We start from the raw sequence: 27,062 nt of genomic DNA on the forward strand, positions 1-27,062 counted from the left end.
AGTAATTTAAGTACATCTATGCATTCATTCCCAGAGTCACATTGGGACAAGTCATCATCTGAAGAGAAGAAGTGGCTTGATGTCACAGAAAATAGTCCTCAACAGGTATGTAAATGTATCAATTTAAATTCCTGGTGTTTGTCCCTTCTTTGCTTTGGAAAGGACATTGTGCTGAACAAAATGAGCTCACACAATATTTACTTGGAAATCAAACATCATGATTTAATATTTAAATCTAAAGTATGTAACCGGACATGAATATGAAAATAGCTTTAGAAATCATGGAAGCAGAATCTTAAAAGGAACCTTCATTTTAGCAATAGAGGAAATTTTTTGAATATTGTATCAGTTGTCTTCTATGTGACCTCCTCACATCATAAAGAATAAATTTGAAACTCTGAAAGACCCAGTCAAAAGTCAGAAAATACTTAATTATAATGGCCAGTGAAAACATTTCTGTTAAAACATCATCATTCCCAAAGGCTCAAAATTTTAGTTTCCCATTACCACTAATCCATGCCGGTGTTAAAGATTCCATTCTCCCTTGACTCCACTATGTAAATTGAGGCAGGAAATAAGCTTAAATGAGAAACTGAACAGTCTGTTAAAGGAATCAAAATCCTTTCAGGATGTATCCTTTCTGTTAGCCTGCAAACAAAAACTTTCTAGTTCATTTGCTTTTTAATGCAAGACATCAAGAAAATCACTAAATATGTTCATCCTACCTCTGAAGTGGACATTAGTAAAAAGGAAGTGCTACAGTTCTTGCCAAGGATACACATCTTGGATGCAGTTATTGGTAACTTTTAAAATGTTGGTGGTATCTTAATTCCCCCCTTTTTTTTCCCTGTTGTCTACAGTAGTAGGAGGCGATTTTGCAATCATTTTAGTTCCAATGTTATGTGTGTGTCCTTTCAGTGTGTAAGTTTTTCTTTGGGATGTGTTTCGTGAGGCCATCACTCTCAGCATCAAGTTCCAGATGAGCAACTCATCAAGGAGAAAGGTGAATCTCTGAGAACAATCATAGCTTAAAGCAAAACATACATACCATAAAAATAATATATATATATATATATATATATATATATATATATATATAGTTTCTATAATACCAAGAAATGAACTAAAGTTCATAGGATATAACAATGTGCACCTGACTAGAAAAAGAAAACAAGCCTTAGTGACAATAAAAGTATCATGATCGATTTTAAAAAGAACAGACAATGAAAGTGGTTATAGTAAGCAGAGAGAGACTAAAGAGAAGATGGCAATGAAATTCAATAAGAATGAGAATAGGAAAGAATTTAAAATAAGAATAAAAATGTAATCAAGGAAATAAAACAAGAAACGAATGAAAATATCTTGGAAAATCAGATCTATTATGAAAAAAGAAATAATTTGGCAAACCCAAAGAAATAGCAGACCAAAAAAAAGTCACAAATAAAACCATGGAAATCTTCACAATTCCCTGAAATTTATGTAACTAAAATGGAGATACTTCTGTCCAGAATTTCTAATTTTGGAAAGCTAAAGCATTGTATGGTTTTCTTGATGTAAATATTGCCCATCAGTTTCCTTACCTGCTCTAGCTCCAAAAGGCTTCTGCTCCTTGCTCCCCCATACCTCCTAGAGAATGCTGAGTGAACTTTAAAAGTTGCAGAGAAAATGCACTCTCAGTATTAGTTTGTGTACTCAGAGACATGGGCCTATATAATGTAGAAATTGCCTGATAAACCCTGTGGTCCAAGGAAACTAATCTGTAGTGCAGACCCCAATTATGGAATTCTGTACTCAGTGGTCCTGTGCTGTGCATGATTCCAAGTCACTGAGGCCTTTTCCTACAATCTCTGGGAGCATGAGAGACATGGCTTGGTTTCAAAATCTGTGACTTCTTCAGATAACTTCCTGAAAATATCATTCCTTCTGATCCTGCCCCAGCACTTCTGGAATCATCTGTCCCTTAAATTTTCAAACAGCACTTCTCCCTCACTATGATTATTTCCAAAGCACCCATTTGAATGAGGCAGTGCTCCTGTGGACCTTTACTCTATAGTTTGTTCAACAGGACCAACACTCGTCTTCCTGATGAGAGCTTTGAAAACATTGAAATCAATCATTATCTTGAGGCTATAAGATTGAGGAACCCTCCAACATTTTGTTAGGAGGTCTGGCTGCAAGTCTTGGAGGTGTATAACATGCATGGTTTGTGACCTTTCACTGAGTATTGCTAAAATTGTACCCTTCTGTAAAGGATTTTGTCTGAGTTGTATATTGTAATTTTCAGGATGCTGCCCCTCAACACTAGTATGGTATAATGGGAGCAATATCTCCAAATGACTCTCAGCACAGTTTGTTGACCTGGTATATCTGCTCATGTGTATTGTTCTGCATGCAGCCAGTTTTCTACCAGACTTATCCCTGGTGTTGTCACAGAAATGAAAACACCATGAATGTGTTTCAATGAATGTGCCATATGCTTCTATTATTTAGATATAACCTAAGACCATGCTCTAGCTGCACACATCTACATCTGACTCTCTCTACTATACCCACCATGATTCTTATTGCAAGTGCTTTATGCTTTATGCTTTATGCAACTGTTTTATGCCACAGTTCAGTCTTACAAAAGTTAAGAGTACAAATTAGTGGGGTTTTTTGATATCCTAGGAAGAAAGCCTACATAAATTAACATTAGTGAAGGTGCTCCTGCACAGACACTCTGATTCTCTCTGGCAATTTTTTTAGTACACTGAATTTTCCTTTTGGAAAAATCCAAGTCTTTATTTTGCATAAAATGTTGTATTTGAATTGAGAGGAATTTATATAAGTGTCATGTTTTTACTACAAAATATCATACTTTTATAAATTTAGGAAGATTTTGATGTTACAACTTTCATATTATAGAAATTTTAGGGAACTGTTTTCATCCATGATATGCAATTTTTTTTTACAAAATGGTGTATCATGAAAATCTAACTTGTTCAAGTTAAGTGCCAAGTATTACCCCAAATTTTTATCTTTTCTTCTGTTGGAGAGTGTCGGGGTTAGTTCCATAACTTTCTGGTTGTGACTTGTACCACTATAAATATTGAAGTTCATATGTCACATGTGCATAAATATTTAAGTACATTGGGGAAAAAAGCATGGACTGGGAAATCTGGGCCATATGGTATCATTTTTCTAGTATTCTGAGCAATATTCATACTGCTTTGCAGAATATAAATGCTAAATTTTAGTCTCATGGTATATTATTTACTTTTCCTTCACATGTTCACCAGCACTTATTATTTGAATACTTGATGAATGTTATTTGACAGGGTCAGCTAAAATGTCAACGAAGTTTTGAATGGTATTTCCCTGAAAGCTGGAAATGTTAAAAAAAAAAAAAAAAAACTTTTTCATATGGTTATAAGCAATTTGTATTTCTTATTTTTGGGAACACTCTATCTACTCATTTCTCCATTTCCTAATTGGATTGGTGAAGTTTTCCTCAGGTACCAAAGGGAAAATTCCACTTGTCCACCCAGCTAGATTTCCCCTGGCATTTCTACAGCTTTTTTTCTTATATAAATGCATTTATTCCTTTACAAGACACTGTTTCTGACTTCATCTGGTCACAGGCTCTCCATAGTGGCTTTCCTGTGTTTTCCCATAGCCCATCTTTTTCATCATGCAGTCACACACAAAATCATCTGACTCCTATCTCCAATATTTTGCAGTCAGTAAGCAGCATATGATCCTGTGCTTCTACCATTGTCCCTTTGAATTCTTTTTAGTTCTGTCTTCAATGAAAAGTGTTGCACACTGTATCCAAATTGAGCCTTCTTTTTTTTAATTGCATGATCTTATATGTGGAATATTAAAAAAATCCAATATACAAAAGTAGAGTGTAGAATGAAGGTTGCTATAGGTTAGGAATAGGGGAAAATGAGATGTTGATCAAGAAGTACAAAGTTTTGTTTCTCAGAATGATAAATCCCTAGCTTCTTAATGTATGATAAGGATATCTTATAAAATGTACTTGATTATTGTGTATTTAAAATTTGCTAATAGGTCTATTGTCATTGTTCTTACAACAAATAAAATGAAGAAAGTGATAACTGTTCAAGATTATGTTATATTATTTAGCTTATTTGTAATGATTATATCATAAAGTATATGTACATTGAATCATTAAGTTGTATACCTTTAATTTACATAATAAACCTCAATTTTAAAAAAGTAAGTTACCACCAAAATAAAAATGTTTCTATCTAAAATGATGAAATAAAAATAAAAATTCCTAAATTTTGATGAAATAATAAATATTATCAAATACGAATTATGTTAGATGAGAAAAAATAACTCACATTCCTGCTTCTATTCAACATAGTGATCTTAAAATTTATGTTTAAATCCCTTATTCTTAGTATGAAAATATTGTTCTCTACTGAGACAAGCAGTACACTTTAATTGTATTTCAATTTTGGTTCAACTTTATGTTTTACACAAATAGATGATTGTATTTTTCATTTGCATAATTTCACTGAATTTATGGAAAATCACTGTAGCATATTTCTCACCATAATTTTCTACATTTTTAATTCTTTCACATAATTAAATACCTTATTTTCCTCATTGGAGATATCCTTCCTCTTCTTATTCTCCACTATAGAGCTAGGGTTTCTTTCTGTTTTGATTATGGGAATCGCCTTTATGTCTTCATGGTTTCCTATACACGTTACATGTGAGGCATGTGTGTGTGTGTGTGTGTGTGTGTGTGTGTGCTTATTACTATTTGTGCTGGATTCATTGCCTAAAATCAAGCCTCTTTCCTTTTGTAATGCTTTAAAACATGTTAACAAAGACCCAGATCAGATCAATTTCCTGAGATGCCAGAGAATAAATTTACTTTATACTTAACATTCACTGAATAATTTTTATGGATATCAAATTCTACATGAAAAAAATATTTCATAATATTGAACAAATATACTATTGAATTCTATCTAGTTCATGATACTGATGATCAGACAGAATTTATATTTTAAATCCTGTTTCATTTTACCTGATTTCAGTTGTCTTATGAAAAATTTTCATATATTTCCCCATGTTTCTGAAATTTTATATTGAAGTACCTTCACATGAATCCATGAATCTGTTTCAGTAATTGAGTTGGGCTATGAGTTTTCTTCCCATCTGGAGATATATATATATATATATATATATATATATATATATATATATATATATATATATATATATATATATATAATGTCCAGTTGAAAGTAGACACATTTTCTGTGCCAAGTACATTTTTAAATGTGTAAAACTCAGACTCAGTTAATTTAAATGGAGCAAGTGCAACACTATGTCATTCTTACACAAAGTGACAAGATTAAACATGAAGTAACATATTTTACTTTAAAATTTTGGCCTTCTAATGTTTAAAATGTTGAATGCTGTATAACATAAAATACTTTTCTCAAGAGATTTAAATAAGTTTCCTATTGTGTTCATAGATTTTCTGGGGCATGCATAATAAGCTAGTTAAACATTGATGTGAGTTGTTTTGGATATATCCACATCAGTGAGTTTGTTGTCAGGGAATACATTTCCTATTTCATCCATCTTAGTTTACCTAAGAGTAGCCGGATAAAGGGAGGAGCTCAGCTTCATCTGCAGTATATAAGATAGTGTCCCTTAAGAAAATATGGTGCACAAAATGTAGTGGTCTAATTTCCAATTCCATTGATTTCATCACTAGAAATATGGTGATGTCTAAAGAGTGATAATAAAATCTATATGCAACTGATTATTGCCATTATTTTTATCAGAGTCACTCTGAGCAACATCCAGAGGTGTCTGCTTCTTGTATATCTGGTGAGTTTCCTCGAAGAGCAAAGAAAGAAGGTAATAGACATTGTAGAATATACAAATCATATGGGATTAAAATGTTTTAAAGTGAATGTGCCTTAAATCCTGAACACTAGAATATTGTAAGTTTTTCAAAGAATGTACCTATCAAATAGAAAAAGAGTGGAATAATTATTAGGTTTTAGTCACAGGTTAAATTGGGTGTATTGTTAAAGGAACTGAAATATGAGCTGCATTTGAAACATGCTTCACTCCCAGGAAAGTTGGAAATAAGGAAAAGGAGAGAAGAGGAGGCAATGAAGATTGAGGATGATAATAAAAACAGGGAGTCAAAGAACGGAAAAAAATAGTTGAATTCAGTGGAGGGTAGGAAATTCAAGCCATATTTGAGAAGGGAAAAGAACAGGTTTTTGAAAATGTGGGAAGAACTTGTGAGTTTCAAGTTCCAAAGATGAATGAAGGGTAGTTAATGTAAAGCTTTCCCAACTTTCCTGACTTATTCACAGTTGGAAATGAATTGAGAAGTGAAGATCTGATCCCACAAAGCTAAGTTCACTGACCATGAATGATTAGGCATATATACAATTTAATGATATGCAACATGTTGCTACTCCCTAGGACAAAATTCAGGGAACAAATAGCAAATGGAATAATAGAGAGAAGTAGGAATGGTTATGGAGCAATCTCCAAATCCAAAGATATATAAAATTTACTTTGGAAAGATTATAGTTACTTTTACATTTTATTTGAGGGGAAAGCATAGGGAAGAAATGATAGGTACATTCAAATTAATATAGAATAATTGGAACTGACAGTGTTCAAACTGGAACTCTTAAACTGTAAGGAAACATCTCTTGGGGACCATGTTCAAAACATTTTGACTGAGTAGGTCTTTGCTTCTACATATCCATTACATTTTAAGGTTATTCCAAAGATTCCTGTCACAGACAGTATTTGGAGCCAGGGAATGGATTTTGGGGAGGGGGGGGAATTTAAAAAAAAAAACAGCTATTGGTTCCAACAATTCAGGACAGAAAATGATCAAGTGCAAGCATAAATTTTGCTTACATTCAAGCATGTCTCTTGGTAATTGGGACTGACTCAAAAGACAAAGATGAAGAAATTATATATCTTAAGGAGGCTGATTCATAGTGGGGCGGGGAGCATGGGAGGAATAGAAAAACTCCAGATAGGGCAGAGGGATAGGAGGGCAAGATAGGGGGCATGGGGTTAGAAATGATAGTGGAATGTGATGGACATAATTATCCAAAGTACGTGTATGAAGACACGACTTGGTGTGAATATACTTTGTATACAATCAGAGTTATGAAAAATTTTGCTCTACATGTGTAATATGAATAGTAATGAATTCTGCTGTCATATATAAATAAAAAATTAATTTAAAAAAAGAAATTATATATCTAAGATAAAGTTGCTACATTGGCAGGCAAGGTGTGAAAACTAATCAAAACAAAGAATGTAAAATGGAAAGAATCAAGCCCCCTCTGTGGGTGTCTTTGAAAAGCCAATGGGGAAGGAAAATAATGTAGGAACTGAATAAGTTAGCTAGGAAAAATGAGAAAATGGACAAAATGCTATTCAGCTGTTTTACGTTTATCTGCCTCAAATCAAAGTGAGACTGGTCCTGGTCCAGAGATGATTGGAAGCAGTAGAGACTGGAAGAATCAGAGCAACCTGCAGCTACAAATTTCTTTCCTCTATATCTAGTAGGCACCATAATGTAGAAGATATCCTTAGCAGTCACTCAGATGAGCAACCTAGCATTTTTGACACATTGATTGTTAAGGACAGCTAATATTCTATGGTTTCATTGATTAAGATTTTTATTAATATTATTGTATTTCTCATTATTTTATTGGTGTGTTGCAGTGAAAATATGTTCCCAAATGTGTCAGGAAAGTATAGTACTCCTGAGAAAAATTCTAGATAGCAAATATCGTGTTCAACCAGCCCTTTCGTGAAAATATTTGAAAAGCTGTCTAGACTTGCCACATCAGATTCATTTTTTTTATTTTTTTTTAAATTTTTATTGTTGGTTGTTCAAAACATTACATAGTTCTTGATATATCATATTTCACACTTTGATTCAAGTGGGTTATGAACTCCCATTTTTACCCCATATACAGATTGCAGAATCACATCAGTTACACATCCATTGATTTACATATTGCCATACTAGTGTCTGTTGTATTCTGCTGCCTTTCCTATCCTCTACTATCCCCCCTCAGATTCATTTTTTTAAAGCAGAAGTATTTATGGAGTTTACCCTGAAACACCAACACTGTTAGTTTTAGTGCATTTTAAAAGTTCTTTGAAACACAACATTTTATTGATATTGGTTAATTCTTTAAGCTTCAAAAAACATTGTCTTTTGGATTGCCTTATCTGAACTCCTTATTCTTTGTCATACATTTTTTTTCATAGATATGGAACGACTATCTTCACAGAAGACAGAAAAAAGCAATTTGATGTTGTTTAAACTGGAGGATACAAGAAAAGGAAATGCACCATTTTTCCACATGGGTATGAACAAACACTAGCTGTTATTCTAAATAGTATATCTAAGCTAATTAGCTTAGAAAAGTCACTCTGATGGGCAAACAAGTATACCTTCCCCTGGAATATCATAAAAGTTGGAATTGCTAATTATAAGGCAAATAAGGGACAGGAAATGTACTTATATTAAAATGGAATAAATGATTCTGATAGGATTCACTCAAGATATGTGATGCCACATTTTTAATTCAGTTTTGACATTGAACTATGCAGGGTCTTTCTTTCCTACTGTGACAACAGATCACTGTTCTTTCCAGCATTCTGCATCTTGACATTGGTATGTATACCAATGTCTTTGTATTATTGGCCATTGCAAAAATGATTTTTCTTTTGGAAAATTAACTGCAAATTTTGCAAAAACTATATTACTGATTTTGATTTAGTACATCTGATTCTTGTGGTTTTACTCAACACATATGTAATTTATTTTAGTCCTTTTCTGTAAAATGAATCCATTATTTGCTAGAGAACATTCTTTCCAGAAATTTTGACTAAGAGTTGTAAATCAAGAATATGCTTGCACCTACCAATGAAGTGATTGCTCATATTTTAATGATGTTTTTATTGTTTATTTTCTTCTCACTTGTGGGCACTGAATGATATGCTTTTATATGCGAAGAAGTTGCTGTCTGACTGAGCCTCTACTACAGACCTCTCTGATTCTCTAGTGGGTTTTGTATATCCAAATTTCAGAAAATTTCTGACCAATTTTCTAAATGAGTTCCCTCAACCTAGGAAGATATTGCAATAGGAGAAATTACATGGTAAAGGAAAACAACATTCACAGTTGCTGCATTTTATTACACATTTTATTACACACTTCATTTGAAACCTTGAGTGAGTTACAGTCAGGAGCAGAATCTCACATTCCTGTGGCCCATTCATTTGATTAAACTTCATTCAACACAGGTCACTGAAAATTTTCTATCCTCTGTTATTTCTGGAAACATTCATTTCAATCAGGCCTGCATCAACAAACTCATGCAATGCTACATTCTTAGCACTCATCTCCATTCATACACATGCCCCTCATGTTTGCCTGCTCATAGCATTGAGGTTAGTCCTGATATTTTTGTATATACTGCACATATTACCATCAGCCCTCTTTAGAACATGGATATCCAAGCATCTTAGCTTTCCTAGGAATCTTTCATAGTACAAATTCTGCCTCACTCTCTATGTTGATCCCACTCTATGTCTGCAATGTCCTCTGGCAGGTCTCCTTCCAATCACTATAATGTCAGGCAAACATGTTCCGTTTAAACCCTATCTTATGTACAGCCTTTCATGCTTTCAGCATTTCCTGCCTCTGGATGATAACCTCACTTTTGAAGTTTCCATGCATCACTACCTCAAGAAAAGTTTTCATCCCTGGCACCTGTTATCTCCTCTAGATCTTACCACAAAATTAAATACACTTAGAAATAAATAAAATTTTTCAGAGCAACATGATGTAAAAGCAGTTCCTTCAAGTCCAGGAACTGATGGACTAGACAAAAGAGGAATCATTTGATGGTTAAATGCTTACTATGGAGTTGGGAAGCTGAAAAATGTCTCAGGTAGCCCCCTGGAAAGCAAAACCAGATTATGTCAAGAATAACAGGCATAATCATGGAATTTTCAAAAGATTAAGATTCCTAATATAAAAATAAAGAAGAAGAAATGAAAAGGAGAATGAAAAAGAAACAACATGGACTTCATTGTATCAAGATGTAAATGTGATCAGTTATATGGAACACCAACAATGAAGTACAATGGGTTTTTAAAGCTTAATATTTGAACAGAGAGATAGTAAACCATGTGATGCTTCTTGTTCCAAGGAAATGCAAATTTTATTCTGTGAAATTTTCACCTTGAGTGGATCCTTATGTGAGTTATTATAGAGATTATGCATGGTGACACCTAATGTCTCCCCAAATGGTTTTCTGGAGTATTGGATTAGTAAAACTACTCCCAAGTTATGTCAGTATGTACTGGGTTCAGAGGAGCACATCTGGATTTGCAGGTACTTGAGAGGCAGAGGGAGGCCCTTGTCAGGTTACTAGCAAACCAGGGACTTCACAGACAGCCTGTCTCCAAATATAAAGACATGGAATTTGAAGTAAGAGCTATAGTATTTGCCAAGAATACACATGTCCCTGTGTAGAATACACAGGCCTACAAAAAAAAATCCAGCAATTTCAAACAGTAGATATATTCACCTAAAATTAAACTCAATTTAAAACTATAATTGACAAAATAAAATTGTATGATTATTACTACTCTTCCTTTTAATGTTTTTCACATTAATTTATTAAGTAATTTAAGTAAATCTGTGCATTTTTCAGCAGAGTCACATTTGGACATATCATCAGAGGCAAAACAGAAGAGGCCTGATGATACTGGACATAGCCAGCAAGAGGTATGCATGTGTATCAATTTAATGCCTGATTACTTCTCATTTTCTTGCTTCCAGAAGGTAAATCAGGCCAAATGAAATGACCCTGTAAAATACTGCTTGGGAATCCAAACACAGTAATTTAAGTACAGAGAATTTAACTTGTCCTGAACATGAAAGTAACATTAGAAATCAAAGTGGATTACAGATAAACTTTATGATAGCATCTACACTAATATTTTTGAATAATGTTTGCATTTTATCCTTAAATGGTTATTGATAAATTGGAGATTTAGGAATAGCCAGTTGAAACTAGGAATATATATAATTGCAATGACCACTGAACCTATTTGCCACAGTCTGGCTGGGCACAAATCAGGAGCCACTTGAAGATTCAAGCAGGAAGAACTTTATTTTTAGATCCCACGCTGCATGCCACCCACAGGAACTCTCCAGGAACTCTCTGAGAGCTCCACTGGAACTTCCGGAACCTCTCTAGCAATCAACCGGAACTCAACCCGCAAACTCCACCCACGCAAACTCTCTAGGAACTCTGCAAGAGCTCAAAAATAGCGGGCACCGGAGGCAGCGGGAACGCTCCTTCTGGCAAAATGCCAGGCACCATCTTGACCTGGCCATGGCTCTCAACATCTCCCCCCTTTTGTTTAATTAAACAACAAGTATGTGGCTTAGGGACCATGCCTGTCTTAGGTTGTCCAATACTACATATGGTCCTTACCCGTCATTGGATGAGCTGACTCAAGGCATCAGCCTCCTGTCTTAGGTTGGTACCATTACAATTGATTTTGAGAGCCACAACCAAGTCAAGATGGTGCCTAGCATTTTGCCAGAAGGAGTGGTTCCTGCTGCCTTGGGTGCCCGCTATTTTTGAGCTCTTGCGGAGTTCCTAGAGAGTTTGCGTGGGTTGGTTGAGTTCACTTGGGCTCTTGTAGAGTTCCTAGAGAGTTTGCGTGGGTGGAGTTCACGGGTTGGGTTCCAGTTGATTGCTCTCTAGGTTCCTGAAGTTCCAATGGAGCTCTCTGAGAGTTCCTGGAGAGTTCGAATGGGCAGCGTGTGGCATGGGTTCTAAAAATAAAGTTCATTCCTGCTTGAATCTTCAAGTAGCTCATGATTTGTGCCCAGCCAGACTGCGGCACCTATTCATATAAAATAATTTCATTCCCAAAGCCTTGACATTTAATTTCCCATTACCTGTTATCCATGCTGAGGTTAAAAGTATTGACTGGTAACAGAATCAGAACAATTCAAGAATGGGTACTTTTCTGTTAATGTACAAACAATAACTATTTTATATCTTTTCCTGCAAGAAATCAATGCACTTATTAAATATATTTATCTTATCTACTTTGTTGTTGTTAGACCTAGGACATTGGATGCAATTACTGGAAAATCATGAAATTTTGGACATGTCTTTTTGCCTCTGTTTCTCATGTTGTCTGTGTTAGTAGGTGGTGGATTTGCATGCTTTTAATGGACTTCTCTTACACTTCTTGTGTGGGTATTTGTAGTGTGCAGGTTTCCATTTAGAATGTGTCCTGGGCACAATTTATATCTGAGTACCATGTGTGAAAATTAGCATGTTATTCATGCAATTTTCATTCTCCAGAATCTCTGTTAGAGGAGATAATAAACTCCAACAATGATCAGAGCTTAAAGCAAAATATTTATCAACTGTATATAAAATAGGTATTTCAAATGATCTCTATAACAGCACAAAATTAAGAAAAGGAGAAGGAAATAACAATATTTTTCTGGCCACAAAAGATGCCTTGTTTATAATACAATTATTAGGACACCTTTAAAAAAAGAAGAAGAGTGAAAGTGGTGGGACTAAAGATAGGCAGAAGAGGAGATAAGGAGGAAATGCAATAAAATGGTAAAAGAAAGGATTTTAAATGAAAGTAAAAAAGATCTCTCAATAGTGACCAGGGAGCGGGTGGCAGGGGTGAGGAAGAGAGAATGGAGTACAACTCTCATAAAAAATTAGACAGAATGTGGGCTGGGGATGTGGCTCAAGCGGTAGCGCGCTCGCCGGGCATTCGTGCGGCCTGGGTTCGATCCTCAGCACCACATACAAAGATGTTGTGCCCGCCGAAAATTAAAAAATAAATATTAGAAAATTCTCTCTCCCTCTCTCTCTCTCTCTCTCTCTCTCTCTCTCTCTTTAAAAAATTAGACAGAATGTGAAAAATTAGCTATCATGGAAAACCCATACAAATAATGGACAAAAATATATCAAGAACAACAATAGCGAAAGCTTGAGACTTCCTAATGTTAAGATAGTAGAAAGAAGATATTTCTGTTTAGGATTTCTAATTTTAGACACACATAACTTTGGGGAGGTTCTGGGAAACAAATATTATCCAGCTATTTCTTTATTTGCTCTATAGCCCCCAAAGGCCTAACCTGTTATTTTGCATGAATAAGCAGAGCTCCTCTGCTCCTTTGTCCCCCACCACACACAATGCTGAGGGAACTTTGCAATTTGAAGAAAACCCTCACCCTCAGTATGTGTTCATGTACTCAGACATATGGGTCTATCTAATGTGGGAACTTCCTGACACATACTCTGGTTCATGGAGCCTGGGGACTAGTATGTAATGCAGACCACCTGATGGATTTCTGTAGTCAGTGGTCTAAAGGTGAACAAGATTCCATGTCTCTGAGGGGTTTCCTGGCAACCTATTGGAGCATGGAAGTCATGGCCTCCTTACAGAACCTGTGATTTCTTTTGGGAACTGAAGGAAAATACCACTGTATCTGACAATGCCCAACACTCCTTGAATATTTTGTCACTTGAATTCTCAAAATAGCACTTTACCCTCACTATTATTTTTCTAAACTACCATTTAAAGAGTTAATGTTCTTTAGACCTCCACACTGCTGCTAACTGTCCAACAGGCATAACACATGAATTCCTGATGAGAGTTTTCAGCACCTTTCTATTACTATCCTGAGATAATATGATCATGGATAACCTTCACCATTTTGTGAAGATAGTTGACTATGCAACTGAGAAGTTTAGACATGCAGTGGTTTAGATCTCTCCCACAGATATACATTGTAGGAACCTTTCTCAATGGTGTTTGACCTCAGGATTTTATTTAATCCCCAGGAGAGTTCTAAAGCTCCAGTGTGGTGGAAATGTGGATAAGGACTCCAAATGCTTCTCAACTGAGTGTCTTAACCATACTTGGCATGTCTGCTCAAGTTTGTTGTTCTGCAGGAGAACATTTTTCTGCCAGACATAACTTTGGCACATGATGTCACACAACTTCAAACAATATGTTTCAATGAAAGTGTCATGATCTTTTATTCTTTAGGCAGACCAGAGGACCAAATTCTAGCTGCCCAAAGCTCTCAGCATATCTATATCTCAGTTTCTCTTTTACATGTCCCTAATTCTTGTTATGGGTGCCTCCATAACCACTGTTTTTGCCAAAATATGAATATATATTTTTTCTTGTATTCCAAGAAGAAAATATGTAAAATGTAGTCAGCAAAAAGAGAATCATGCTTTCATACTCTAACTCTGCCAGGGAGATTTGGCAGTAATTCAAATTCAGCTTTATATCTATGCAAAAATCCAATCTCTCCTTTGCTGAAAAAGTTATATTTGAATTGAAAGGTATCTACATTAGTTTCCTAATTTTGCTCTAAAATATTTTCCTTTATAAAATTAAGGAGATTTTTCTGTTACAACTTTATATTTTATATTCTAAAATTTCATATACTATAAAATCACTATACACAGTGATTTCATATACCATTGGGTATTCATTTTGACATAATGGTGTATCATGAAGAACTAATTTGCTCAAACTCAGTGCCAAGTATCTCCACATGCTTTGTTTTCCATACTCTATTGATGGGTATCAGAGTTAGTCCTATAACTTTATAATTTTGACTTGTAGTGCTAAAACATCAAAGTTCATATGTAACATGTGCATACTGATTTCCATACATTGGAATTCAGATCAAGGAGTGGGAAATATGGGTCATGTGGCAGTCATATTCCTAGTATCCAAAGGAATCTCCATAATGTTTTCCAGCGTGGAAGTCATAATTTTAAGTATGATAGTGTAAGATTGTAGTTTCCTGCCACATCCTGCACTGCACTTATTATTTAACTACTTGATAAATGTCATTCTGACTGGGGAAATCTGAAATGTTAATGCAGTTTTGAATGGTATTTCCTTGAGTGCTAGATGTTGACCAAATGTGCTATGTCTGTGGGCAATTTGTAATTCCTGATTTGAGAACTATCTCTTGCTTTTTGTCATTTCCTAATTGGGTGGGTGAGATTCTCTGCTGCTCACCAGAGGCAAGATTCCTTTCTTCTATCCAGTTAGTTTTCCCTGGCACAGCTGCAGCCTATTCCTTCTACAAATGAATTTCAATTTTTAAGAGCCATGATTCTGTGTTTTATCTGTTGACTGGCTCTGGGTCATGGCATTCCAGTGTTTCCCCACAGCCTGTCTTTTTTATTATGCAGCCATATAACCATTTTCCTGGATCCAATCTTTGAAAATATTCAGACAGTAAACACAGCATGATACTTTGCTAGTGTCTTCCTTTCTTGGAATTCCTTTTATTTATTCTTAAATGAAAAGTGTTGCATACTCTAACCAAATTGAGTGTGCCCATTTGTCTACATAAAATATAGACACATTTTCATTCTGAATTTCTCTCCTTTTAAAATAAATTTTTGACTATATATATTTTTCTAAATGGCATTCATATTTTCCAAGCTCTGGTGACTCAAACAAGTCCAAGTGTGTTTTATTTCCACACAAAGTGACAGATTTGAAAATCTCTTAACACATCAATTTTAACACTAAATAATGGCCCTTTATTGTTTAAAATGTTGAATCTGTATAATATCAAGTCCATTTCTCAAGAGAGTTTTAAATAAATTTTCTGTTGTGTTTGTAGTATTGCTGAGTATGTTTGCTAGTTAAGCACTGGTTTAAATTGTTTTAGATATATGCATATCAGTGTTTGTTATCAGGGAAAACATTCTCTCTTAATTCTTCCTGGTATTACCCCAGTAGAAGCCAGATGAAGAAAGCATCTCAGCTTCATGTGGAATGCATGAGATAGTGTCTCATTTGGAAAGTACTGTTGCACAAAGTAATTGTCTTATCTCCAATTGCAATGACTTCATATCTATAAACATGGTGGTGTCTAAAGAGTGATATGTAATCTATATGTAACCCATTACTGCCATTATTTTTAACAGAGTGATTCCGAGCAAGATAATGAGGAGTGCACTTGTTGTCTATTTGTTGCATTCCATTCAATCACAAAGAATAAAATAAAAGGATATGTAAAAGGTAAGATACACATAGGATACAAAATATAATAGAGTATTGCCAAAAAATATGAGCACTAGCATATAATAACTGTCAAAGAATATGTCTATTAAATTGCTAGCAAGGAAAAAGGAAGATAAGAAGTGGCATCACATTAGGTTTCATTCACAGGTTAAATTGGGAGTATTGCTAAATGAATACAATTGTGAGTTGCATTTAAGACATGCTTCTATCACAGGGAAATCTGAAATAAGGAAAAATAAAGAATAAGATGTAATGAAGACTAAGAAAGACAGTGAGTACATGCAATCAAAAAGAAAAAAAGGAATAAGTTTTACCAAGGAGAGGGTGGGAAATTCAAGCCACATATGAGAAGGGTAAAGAGCAGGGTTTTCAAAATGTGGGAAGAATTTGTGAGTTTCAGATTACAAAGATGAATGAAGGGGAGAGTACATCTTTCTGAACCTTCATGACTTATTCACACTTGGAAATGAATTGAGGAGTAAACACTTGATGCCACAAAGCTAAGTTTATTTACCATAAATGATTAGGCATGTACAAAATTTAGTGACAACATTTTGCTACATCCTAGGACAAAAACACAGGGAAGAAACAGCAAATGGAAAAGGCAAAAGAAGTACAAATAGTTGCGGAGCATTCCCCAAACCCACAGGTATCTAAAATTGATGTTCGAGGAAGATTACAGATTCTTCTAAACTTGACTTTGAAGGGACATCCTAAGGTAAAATCCAGAGCTATATTCAAATTAACTCAGAGGAATTGGAAGCTGACAAATTTTACACTGGAACTCTGAAAATGTAAGGAATCATCTCTTGGGGATCATGTCCAAAATCTCATTCAGACTGAGCAAGTCTTTCCTTCTCCATGTCCATTACATTCTATAGTGATTCCAAAGATCCTGGTCCTCAGGCAACATCTTTTTCAGACAGGGAATGCATGTACTTTTGAGAAATATGCAAGAACAGCTACGGATTCCTGCAGTTTAGGACACAAGCAGATCAATTTCAAGGATAAATATTGAGTCAATTCTAAACATGTATCTTGAGAATTGAGAGGGACTCAAAAGACTAAGATGAAGAAATTATATTTCTATGATAAATTTGTTACATTGCCAGGAAAGAAAGTGGCAAAAATCCATTCAAAGAATGTAAAATGGAAAGAAACAAGCCTCCACTCTAGGGTTCTTTTTGAAAAGCCAAAGGGAAGGGAAAACAAAGGAGGAATCATAAAATTTAGCTAGGAAATATGAGTAAATGGAGAGAATACTCTTCAGGTCTTTACAGTTTGTCTCATTTCATATCAAAATCTGATGGAGAGATGATTAGAACTAGTGGGGCCTGGAAGAATAAGGGCAACCTACAGTTGCCAATTTCTCTCCTCCATATGTAGCAGGCCCCACAATGTGTGAGGCATCCATATGTGTCATTCAGAAGAGCAACATTGCATTTTTGAAGAATTAATTGTTTTAAAGAAAGCTAATATTTTCATTCATACTATTCTAATCATTAATATATTTTGTTTAAGCCATTATTTTATTGGTGTTTTGTTGGGAAACCATGTTGCTTACATGCCAGGAATCCACAGTACTGTTGAGATACCTTCTGAACTCTAGAGGACAAATGTTGTTCTGAGCTGGGACTTTTTTGAAAATACTTTAAAAGCCTTGTAGATATGCCACATCAGACTCAAACTGGAACCAGAAATCTTTATGCAGTTTACTCCTCAAAAACCAACACCGTTACTCTTATTTACCAATTTCTTCAAAACATAATAGTTTATTGATATCTGCAATTTCTGCAAGATTTCAGAACAATTTTTTGATGGACTAGCCTGAATCCTTTGTGCTTTATTATATATCTTTTTTTTCATAGATGTTAGATCACTTTCTTCATACAACAGAGGAAAAATAAAATTGGAATTGGTTGAGCCACCTGATACAGGAAAAGAAGACATACCAGTTTCCCACATGGGTATGGATAAACACCCAGATGGTGTTAGCTGACTTTCTCTAAACACATACATCAGAAAACTCTCCATGATGAGCAAACAATTATATATTCCCCAGGAATTAAATCACTACTTTATTTATTTATTTATTTATTAAAAACTTTGATGAATTCACTACTTTAGACTTGTCAATTCTAAGGCAAATAAGGGATTGGAAAAGTACTTATAATAAAATGGATTAACAGATTCTGCTAAGATTCACTAAAGATGTGTACTGCCACATTTTAACAGCTTTGACATTGAATTTCTCAGGGGTCTTCTTTCCTCCTTTAAATACAGTTCATTCTGCATCTCGAAATAATTGTATAATTGATCATTTCAAAAATGATTTTTCCTTTGGAAAATTAACTGCAAATATTACTGAACCCACATTCCTGGTTTTGTTTTAATACTTTGAGTCTTGTGACTTTACTCAACACACATGTAATTCATTTTACTGCTTTTATATAAAATGAATGTGTTATTTATTGGCAAACAGTTTTCTAGAAATTTTTACTGAGTTGTAAATCAAGAATATGCTTGCACATTCCAATGAAGTGTTTGCTAAACATTCTATGACATGTTTTATTTCTTCATTTTACCTCAATACTGGGCACTAAAAGAGGTCTTTTTGCATGCTAAGCAGTTGATGTCTCACTGAACCTCTCCCACAGACCTCTCTAATTCTCTAGTGGGTTTTCTAAATCCAGGTTTCAGAAAATTGTGCACCAAGCACCTAAACGAGTTCCTTCAACACAGGAAGATATTTTTACAGAAGAAACTACATGGTACAGGAAAATAACATTCACAGTTCCTACATTTTATTACACATGTCATTTGAAACCTTGCGTTACAGTCAGGATCTCAAAGCATAGTGAGCCACTTTCTTTTTTTTTTTTTAATTTTTTATTGTTGGTTGTTCAAAACATTACATAGTTCTTGATATATCATATTTCACACTTTGATTCAAGTGGGTTATGAACTCCCATTTTTACCCCATATACAGATTGCAGAATCACATCAGTTACACATCCATTGATTTACATATTGCCATACTAGTGTCTGTTGTATTCTGCTGCCTTTCCTATCCTCTACTATCCCCCCTCCCCCTCCCTTCCCCTCCCCTCCCCTCTTCTCTCTCTACCCCCTCTACTATCATTCATTTCTCCCCCTTGTATTATTTTCCCCTTTCCCCTCACTTCCTCTTGTATGTAATTTTGTATAACCCTGAGGGTCTCCTTCCATTTCCATGCAATTTCCCTTCTCTCTCCCTTTCCCTCCCACCTCTCATCCCAGTTTAATGTTAATCTTCTTCTCATGCTCTTTATACCTACTCTGTTCTTAGTTACTCTCCTTATATCAAAGAAGACATTTGGCATTTGTTTTTTAGGGATTGGCTAGCTTCACTTAGCATAATCTACTCTAATGCCATCCATTTCCCTGCAAATTCTATGATTTTGTCATTTTTTAATGCAGAGTAATACTCCATTGTATATAAATGCCACATTTTTTTATCCATTCATCTATTGAAGGGCATCTAGGTTGGTTCCACAGTCTTGTGAGCCACTTTCTTTCTTTGTTCATTTAATTAAAAGGGGTTCCATAAATCTCACTGAAAATTTTATACCCTCTGTATTTTTGGAAAAATTCCATCCAGTCAGGCCTGCATCAATTTTCAGGTGCACTACTGCCTTCTCATTATTCATCTCCATTCATGCACATTCCACCCATGGTCACATGCTTATCACATTGAGGTTGGTTTTGCTATTTATGCATATAGTGCATATATGACCATAATACCTCTCTAAAACATGGATTTCCAAGCATCTTAAATTTCTTAAGAATCTTTCTTAATACAAATTTTTCCTCACTATGTATTTTGATCCCTCTCTCTGCCTGAGATGTCCTCTGGCAGTTCTCCTTGCCAATCCCTATAGTCAGTCAGGCATGTTCCATTTAAGCCCTGTGTGTATGTACAGTCTCACATGCCCTCAGCATTTCCTCCCTCTGGCAGACAACCTCACTTTTGAAGTCTCCATTAATCTCTATCTCTAGAAAAGACATCATCCCTGGCCCCTATTTTCTCCTCTAGTTCTTACCACAAATTCAATTACAGGTGGAAATAAATAAAGCTTTTGACAGTATTATGATATAAAAGCAGTCCTCTCAAGTCCAGTAACTGATGAACTGGGTAGGAAAATGAATACTTTACAACTCACATGTTTATTACTCAGCACAAAAGTTGTAATCTGTCTGAGGTAGTCCCAAGGAAAGAAAACCATTTTATGTCAGGAATAACAGGCATAATCATGAATGTTTTGCAAGACAGAGGCAATTTTGATTGAAAAAAAATATATGAGAAGAAATGGAACCTAAAAAGAAAAATAATATGGAATTCATTCTATTAAGATGTAAATGCAATCATTTATTTGGAACACAATGAAGTACAATGGATTTTTAAAATTTAATAATTGAGGAAGAGATAGTAAAAGTGTGATGATTATAGTGTACATAGAAAAATTTTTTACTGTGAAATTTTCATTCAACTTGAATGGATCAAGTTGTGAGTTACTATAGGCATCATACATGGTGGATACCTAGTGTCTCCCCATGTGGTTTTCTGAAGTATTGGACCAGTAAAATTACTCTTCAATGATGTCAGTATGCATGGGGTTCAGAGATAACACATCCATAATTGCAGGTACTTGAGAGGCTGAGGCAGCCTCTCAGGTTTCCAGAAAACCCTGGAATTGAAAAACACCCTGTCTCCCAGGATAAAGACTTGGGATCTGAAGTAAGCATTATAGTATTTTCCAAGGATACACATGTTTTGGGGTAAAATACATAGGCCCACACACAAACAGCAATACAAATTTTACACATGATATATATTCTTCTAAAGTAAAACTTCAATAAAAATATAACTGGACAAATAAAATTATATGATTATTAGTACTCTTCCTTTTTATAATTTGGATAATTTGTCTTTCACATGAATTTTTAAGTACTTTAAGTTTATCTGTGCATTTGTCAGCAGAGTCAAATTTGTACAGATCATCTGAGGCAGAACAGAAGAGGCTTCATGATATGGATGATACTGCACATCACCAGCAAAAGGTAGGCATATGTGTCAATTTAAATTCCTGGTCATTTTTTTTTCTTGCTTCCAGATGCCAATTGAAATGACCTACTACAATACTCTTTGAAAATCCAAACATAGTAATTAAATATTTAAGTACAGAGAAGTTAACTGGTCATCAATATCAAAATAGCTTTAGCAATCAAGGTGCATGCCAGATAAACTTTATGCAAGCAATTGCACTAATATTTTCCAATAATGTTTGCATTTTCATCTATGTGACAGCCTTAAATGGTGAATGATAAATTGGAGACTTATAAATATCACATATCAGGTGAAACTAGGAACATTCATAAATGCAATGACCGCTGAACACATTCATGTAAAAATAGCTTCATTCCCAAAGGCTCAGTGTTTAATTTCACATTAGCTGTCACCCATGACAAGGTTAAAGATGTTTTTCTCCATGGATTCCTGTGTCTTTACTGAGGAAGATACCAGACTCAAATGAGACACAAAACTGCCTGTTAATGGAATTAGAATGATTCAGGATGGGTACTTTTCTGTTAATATACATAAAATTTCTATTGATTTTATGTCATTTCCTTTCAAGAAATCAATTCACTTATTAAACATATTTTTTCTTAGTATCTAGATGTTGTTAGACCTAAGTCATTGGATGCAATTATTGAGAAATCATGAAATTTGGGAGGTGTATTTTTCCTCTGTTCTCATGTTGTCTGTGTTAGTAGATGGTGGATTTCCATGCATTTGAATGGATTTCTGTTCCATAGTGTCTCCTGGGTACTTTTAGTGTGCAAGTTTCTCTTTGGGATGTTTCCTGGACAGGGTTTATAGATGAGGATCACATCTGAAAAATGAGCATGTTTAACATGTTACTTTCACTCACAAGTATCTCTGTAAGGGGAGAGTATCACAGAGCCACCATCACCTTGCCAGGGTAGTTTCCTGCTCAGAAGGTGTAAGCCACCTGGGAAAAAGAAAGTCTCAAGTAATTAGTAAGGAAATAAGAGACAGAGCCAGAAATTAAGTTTGAAAAGGAAAGCAGAGCTCCTGAAAGGTTCCCCAATCCCAGTAGAAGCTGGAACTGAACAACTAGAAAAAGGATCAAGTTGTTTATTTAAGGGAGAGTAGATCAAAGGCAGAGATAAGTTTTTAGCGGGAGGAATATTGCTTTTTGGTGTGTTAGGGTTCTTGCAGCAATGAAGTTGATTGGCATCTTGACAGGCCACACCCAACTCTGAAAGGCTGTGTAGCTGTGTGGCTCCAGCTGGTCCACCCATCTCCAGTGCAGTGCTGAACCTGACACAGCTTTGTAAGAAGCCAGTGGCTTCTAAGTCAATTTGCTTCACACCAAGTTCGCATTGGCTCCTGTCAGGAGAGACTAAACTCCAATAATGATCACAGCATAAACCAAAATATGTATCCACTGTACATAAAATATTATGTTTTAAATGATCTCCAGAGCAGCACAAAATGAAGAGATGGAGTAGGAAATAACAAGGTTAACCTGCAAAAAAAAAAAAATATATCCTGGTTATAATATAATTATTGGAACATATTTCAAAAAAGTAAGTAGAGTGAAAGTGGTGAGAGTAAGCAGAGTCAGAATAGGAGAAGAGGAAAAATGCAATAAAAATGAGAAATGAAAAGATTTAAAATGAGAATAAAAATTGTCTCTGGCTAACAAAAAAAATGAATGAATGGAATAAAACTCTCAAATAAATAGAAAGAGAAAAATAAATAACATGGAAAACTCATAAAAATTATCAAACAAAAATATCAGAAACAATAATAGCAAAAGCTTTGAGATTCCCTAATATTTACATAGTAGAAAAGAAGATATTTCTGTCCAGGATTTCTAATTTCACTCACACATAACTTTGGGGGTTTCTGGGAAACAAATATTATTCAACACTTTATTTGTTCTAGCTCCAAAAGGCCTAACCTGTTATTTGCATGAATAAGCTGAGCTTCTCTGCTCCTTTGTCTCCCACCACATACAGAGAATGCTGAGGGAACTTAGCAATTTCAAGGAGAATCTCACCATCATTACTTGTTAATGTACTCAGACATGTGAGTCTATCTAATGTGGAAACTTCCTGACACACACTCTGGTTCATGGAGCCTAGGGACCAGTATGTAATGCAGACCACCTGATGGATTCCTGTAGTCAGTGGTCTGAAGGTGGGCAAGATTCCATGTCTCTGAGGGGTTTCCTGGCAACCTATTGGACCATGGCAGTCATGGCCTCCTTACAGAACCTGTGATTTCTTTTGGGAACTGAAGGAACATACCATTGCACCTGACAATGCCCCAGCACTGCTGGATTCTTCTGTCACTTGAATTCTCAAAAAGCAGTCTCCTTCACTATCATTATTCTAAACCACCTATTTAAAGAGGCAGTGCTCTATGAAACGGTATTCAGCTAACTGTCCCACAGACACAACACATGTATTCCTGATGAGAATTTTCAGCCCATTCCTATCACTATCCTGAGAATATATCAAGAGGGTGAACCTCCACCATTCTGTGTGGAGAGTTGGCTATGCATCTGGGAAGTTCGAACATGCAGTGGTTTCAGATCTTGCCCACAGAGTTACTACAGTGGAACTCTTCTCAAAGGTGTCTGCCCTCAGGATTTTATTGTAATTCCCTGAATGGTGTCTACAATATCAGTATGGTAATAATATGGACAAGAACTTGAAGTGCCTCTCAACTGAGTGGCTTGACCATACATGGTGTGTATGCACATGTGTGTTGTTTTACAGGAGAGCAATTTTTCACCAGGCATAACCTTGGCACTTGTTGTCACAGAAAATCAAACAACATGTTTCAGTGAAAGTGCCAGGAACTTTTAATCTTCAGGCGGACCACAGAATTAAAATGTAGCCGCCCAGAGCTATCAACAGATCTATGTCTCAGTTTCAGTTTTATACCACCCTAATACTTGTTGTGAGTACCTCCATTAACCACTGTCTGTTTCAGAGGACCATCTTATTAAAAAATAGGAATGAAATTTCTTTCTGAAATCTGGGGCAAAAGTATGGATAATGTGCATTGGGAGAAGAGGCTCTTGAATATTGCCTAGAATATTTAGCAGTATTTTGAATACTGGCTGATTCACCTTAAAAAATTCAACTCCCTCCTTTGCTGAGAATGTTGTATTTGAACTGAGAGGAATCTACATTAGTTTCCTATTTGTACTAAACTATTTTTCTTTATATACTTAAGGAGATTTTGCTCTTGTGCCTTTTGTATATTAGAATATTTTAGGATGCTGAATTCATATAAATGATTGGGATTCATTTTGACATAGTGGGTACAATGAATAAGTATATTGCTACTTATTCATTGCTACTTATTCAGTGCTAAGTGTCTTTTTGGGTTTTTTTTTAATACATTTTACTGTTGGTGGGTATCAGAGTTAGTTCCAGAACTTTACAATTTTGACTTGCAGTGCTAAAACAGCAACATTCATAAATCACATGTGCATGCTGATTTTGGTACACTGGGGTTCTGATCGAGGAGTAGAAAAGTTGGGTCATATGGGAGTCATATTCTTAGAATCCTGAGGAATCTCCAAAATGCTTTCTAGTGTGGAAGTCTTAATTTTCAGTCTGGCAGTGTAGGATTGGACTTTCCTGCTACATCCTGCACTGCATGTATTTTTTGACTACTTGATAAATGTCATTCTTACTGGGGACATCTGAAATATCAATTCAGACTTAAATGATATTTCTTTTTTATTTATTAAAAAATAAATTACAGTGGGATGCGTTACAACTGTTAATACACATGTACAGCACAATTTTTCATATTTCTGGTTGTATATAAAGTATGTTGACACCAATTCATACATGTCTTCATACATGTACTTTGGATAATGATGTCTATCACTTTCCACCATCCTTACTAACCCCCTGCACCCTTCTTTCCCCCACCCCCATCCCTCTGCCTTATCTAGAGTTCATCTATTCCTCCCTTACTCCCCCTCATATAGCAGCACAATTCATAATAGCTAAACTGTGGAGCCAACCTAGATGACCTTAGAATGGAAAAAAATGTGGCATATATACACAATGGAATTTTACTCAGCAATAAAAGAGAATAAAGTCATGGCATGATGTTGACCAAATGTGATATATCTGTGAACAATTTGTAATTCCTGATTTGAGAACTTCCTATTTCTTGCTTTTTGCCATTGCCTAATTGGGTTTGTGAGAAGTTTTCCCTGGCACTGTTGTCGTCTATTTCTTCTATGAATGCACATCTTGTTTTAAAAGCCATGATTTCTGTGTTGCCCACAGAGGTACTATAATGGAACACTTCTCAAAGGTGTTTGCCCTCAGGATTTTATTGTAATTTCCAGGATGGTGTCTACAATATCAGTGTGGTGATACTATGGACAAGAACTTGAAATGCCTGTCAGCTGAGTGGTTTGACCCTACGTGGAGTGTAGGCACATGTATTTTCATCTGGTCACTGTTTCCTGTTGAGGGTCCCCAGTATTTCCACACAGGCTGTCTTATTCGTTATGCAGATTCATCGGTTTTTCTAGTTCCAAACTTTGAAAGTAGTCAGTCAAGAAACTCAGTGTAATGCTGTGCTTCTGCCTTACTATTTTGAAATTCCTTTTAGTTCCTTCTTCGATGAAAAGTATTGCATTCTCTAACCAAATTGAGTGTGCTTCTTTGTTCACATAAAATATGCACTATACTTTATACACAACCAGAGATATGAAAAATTGTGCTCTTTATGTGTAATATGAATTGTAATCATTCTGTCATATGTAACAAATTAGAATACAAAATAGACACATTCTCTTATTGACTCTCTCTTCTTTTACTGCTCAATGAGGTAAATATTTGGAAGTCTCTGGAGACTCAAATGAAACAAGTCCAAGAGTATTTTCTTCCTACTGGAGGTGACCCATTGGACGGTCTCTTATCATAACAAGTATCATATAAATCAATAAAACAATTGGCCCTTCATTGTTAGAAATATTGAATCTGTAAAACATGAAATCTAATTCACAAAAGCATTTTAAATAAATTTTCTACTCTGTTTTTAGATTTGAGTAAGAATGCAGAGCTTACTAATTAAGCACTGATGTTAGTTGTTTTGGATATATGCATATCAGTGAGTTTGGTGTAAGAGAATACATTTCCTCTTTCATTCTTCCTGATGTTCCCCATCAGTAGCCAGATGAAGAGAGGAGCTCAGCTTCATCAAGACAGCATGTGAAATTGTGTCTTATATGGAAATATTGTTGCAGAAAATGTAATGGTGTAATCTGCAATTGCAATGTCTTCCTAACTATAAATATAATGATGGTCAGAGAGGGATGCAGAAAGCTATATGAAACTTATTATTGTCATTATTTTTACCAGAGTGATTCTGAGAAACATCAAAAGGTGTGTGCTGCTTGTGGGTCCAGGACATTTGAACCAAGCACAAAGACAATAAATGGACATGGACAAGGTAAGAACCATATAGAATACAAAATACATTGTAAAGGGCATTGCCAAAAAATATGAGCACTGGCATACAGTACTTGTTCAAGAAATATGTCTATTAAAATAAATAGTAGGGTTAAATAAATATAAGAAATGGTGTATTTCATTACTTTTCAGCCACAGGTTGAATTGAATGTATTGCTTAAGGAATTGCATTGTGAATTGCATTTGACACATGCTTCTCTCACAGGTAAATCTGAAATAAGGAAAATAACAGAAGAAGAGGGAGTGAAGACTGAGAAAGGCAGTAAGTACACATAGTAAAAAAAAATAGAAAGAATAAATGGTAG

General features: G+C 35.2%; 1 protein-coding gene across 5 annotated transcripts; it reads left to right on the forward strand.

Moving 5' to 3' along the window:
* On the forward strand, positions 1–27,062 carry LOC131424244 (uncharacterized). Of its 5 annotated transcripts, none has more exons than XM_058579919.1 (9): positions 1–105; positions 5,817–5,892; positions 8,302–8,400; positions 10,761–10,834; positions 16,074–16,167; positions 16,739–16,819; positions 18,039–18,137; positions 21,188–21,270; positions 26,647–27,062. In XM_058579919.1, the coding sequence occupies exons 1-9, from the start codon at positions 19–21 to the stop codon at positions 26,791–26,793; spliced, it is 840 nt and encodes a 279-aa protein (XP_058435902.1). In that variant the 5' UTR covers positions 1–18; the 3' UTR covers positions 26,794–27,062. The 5 variants fall into 5 exon arrangements, with proteins under 5 accessions (XP_058435902.1, XP_058435903.1, XP_058435904.1 ...); XM_058579920.1 differs by having other exon boundaries at positions 21,191–21,270; XM_058579921.1 differs by having other exon boundaries at positions 10,764–10,834.

The sequence above is a fragment of the Marmota monax genome, unplaced genomic scaffold (assembly GCF_021218885.2).
Source record: "Marmota monax isolate L192 unplaced genomic scaffold, Marmota_monax_Labrador192_F-V1.1 WCK01_AAM20220418_F8-fsc01100, whole genome shotgun sequence".
NCBI lineage: Eukaryota > Metazoa > Chordata > Mammalia > Rodentia > Sciuridae > Marmota > Marmota monax.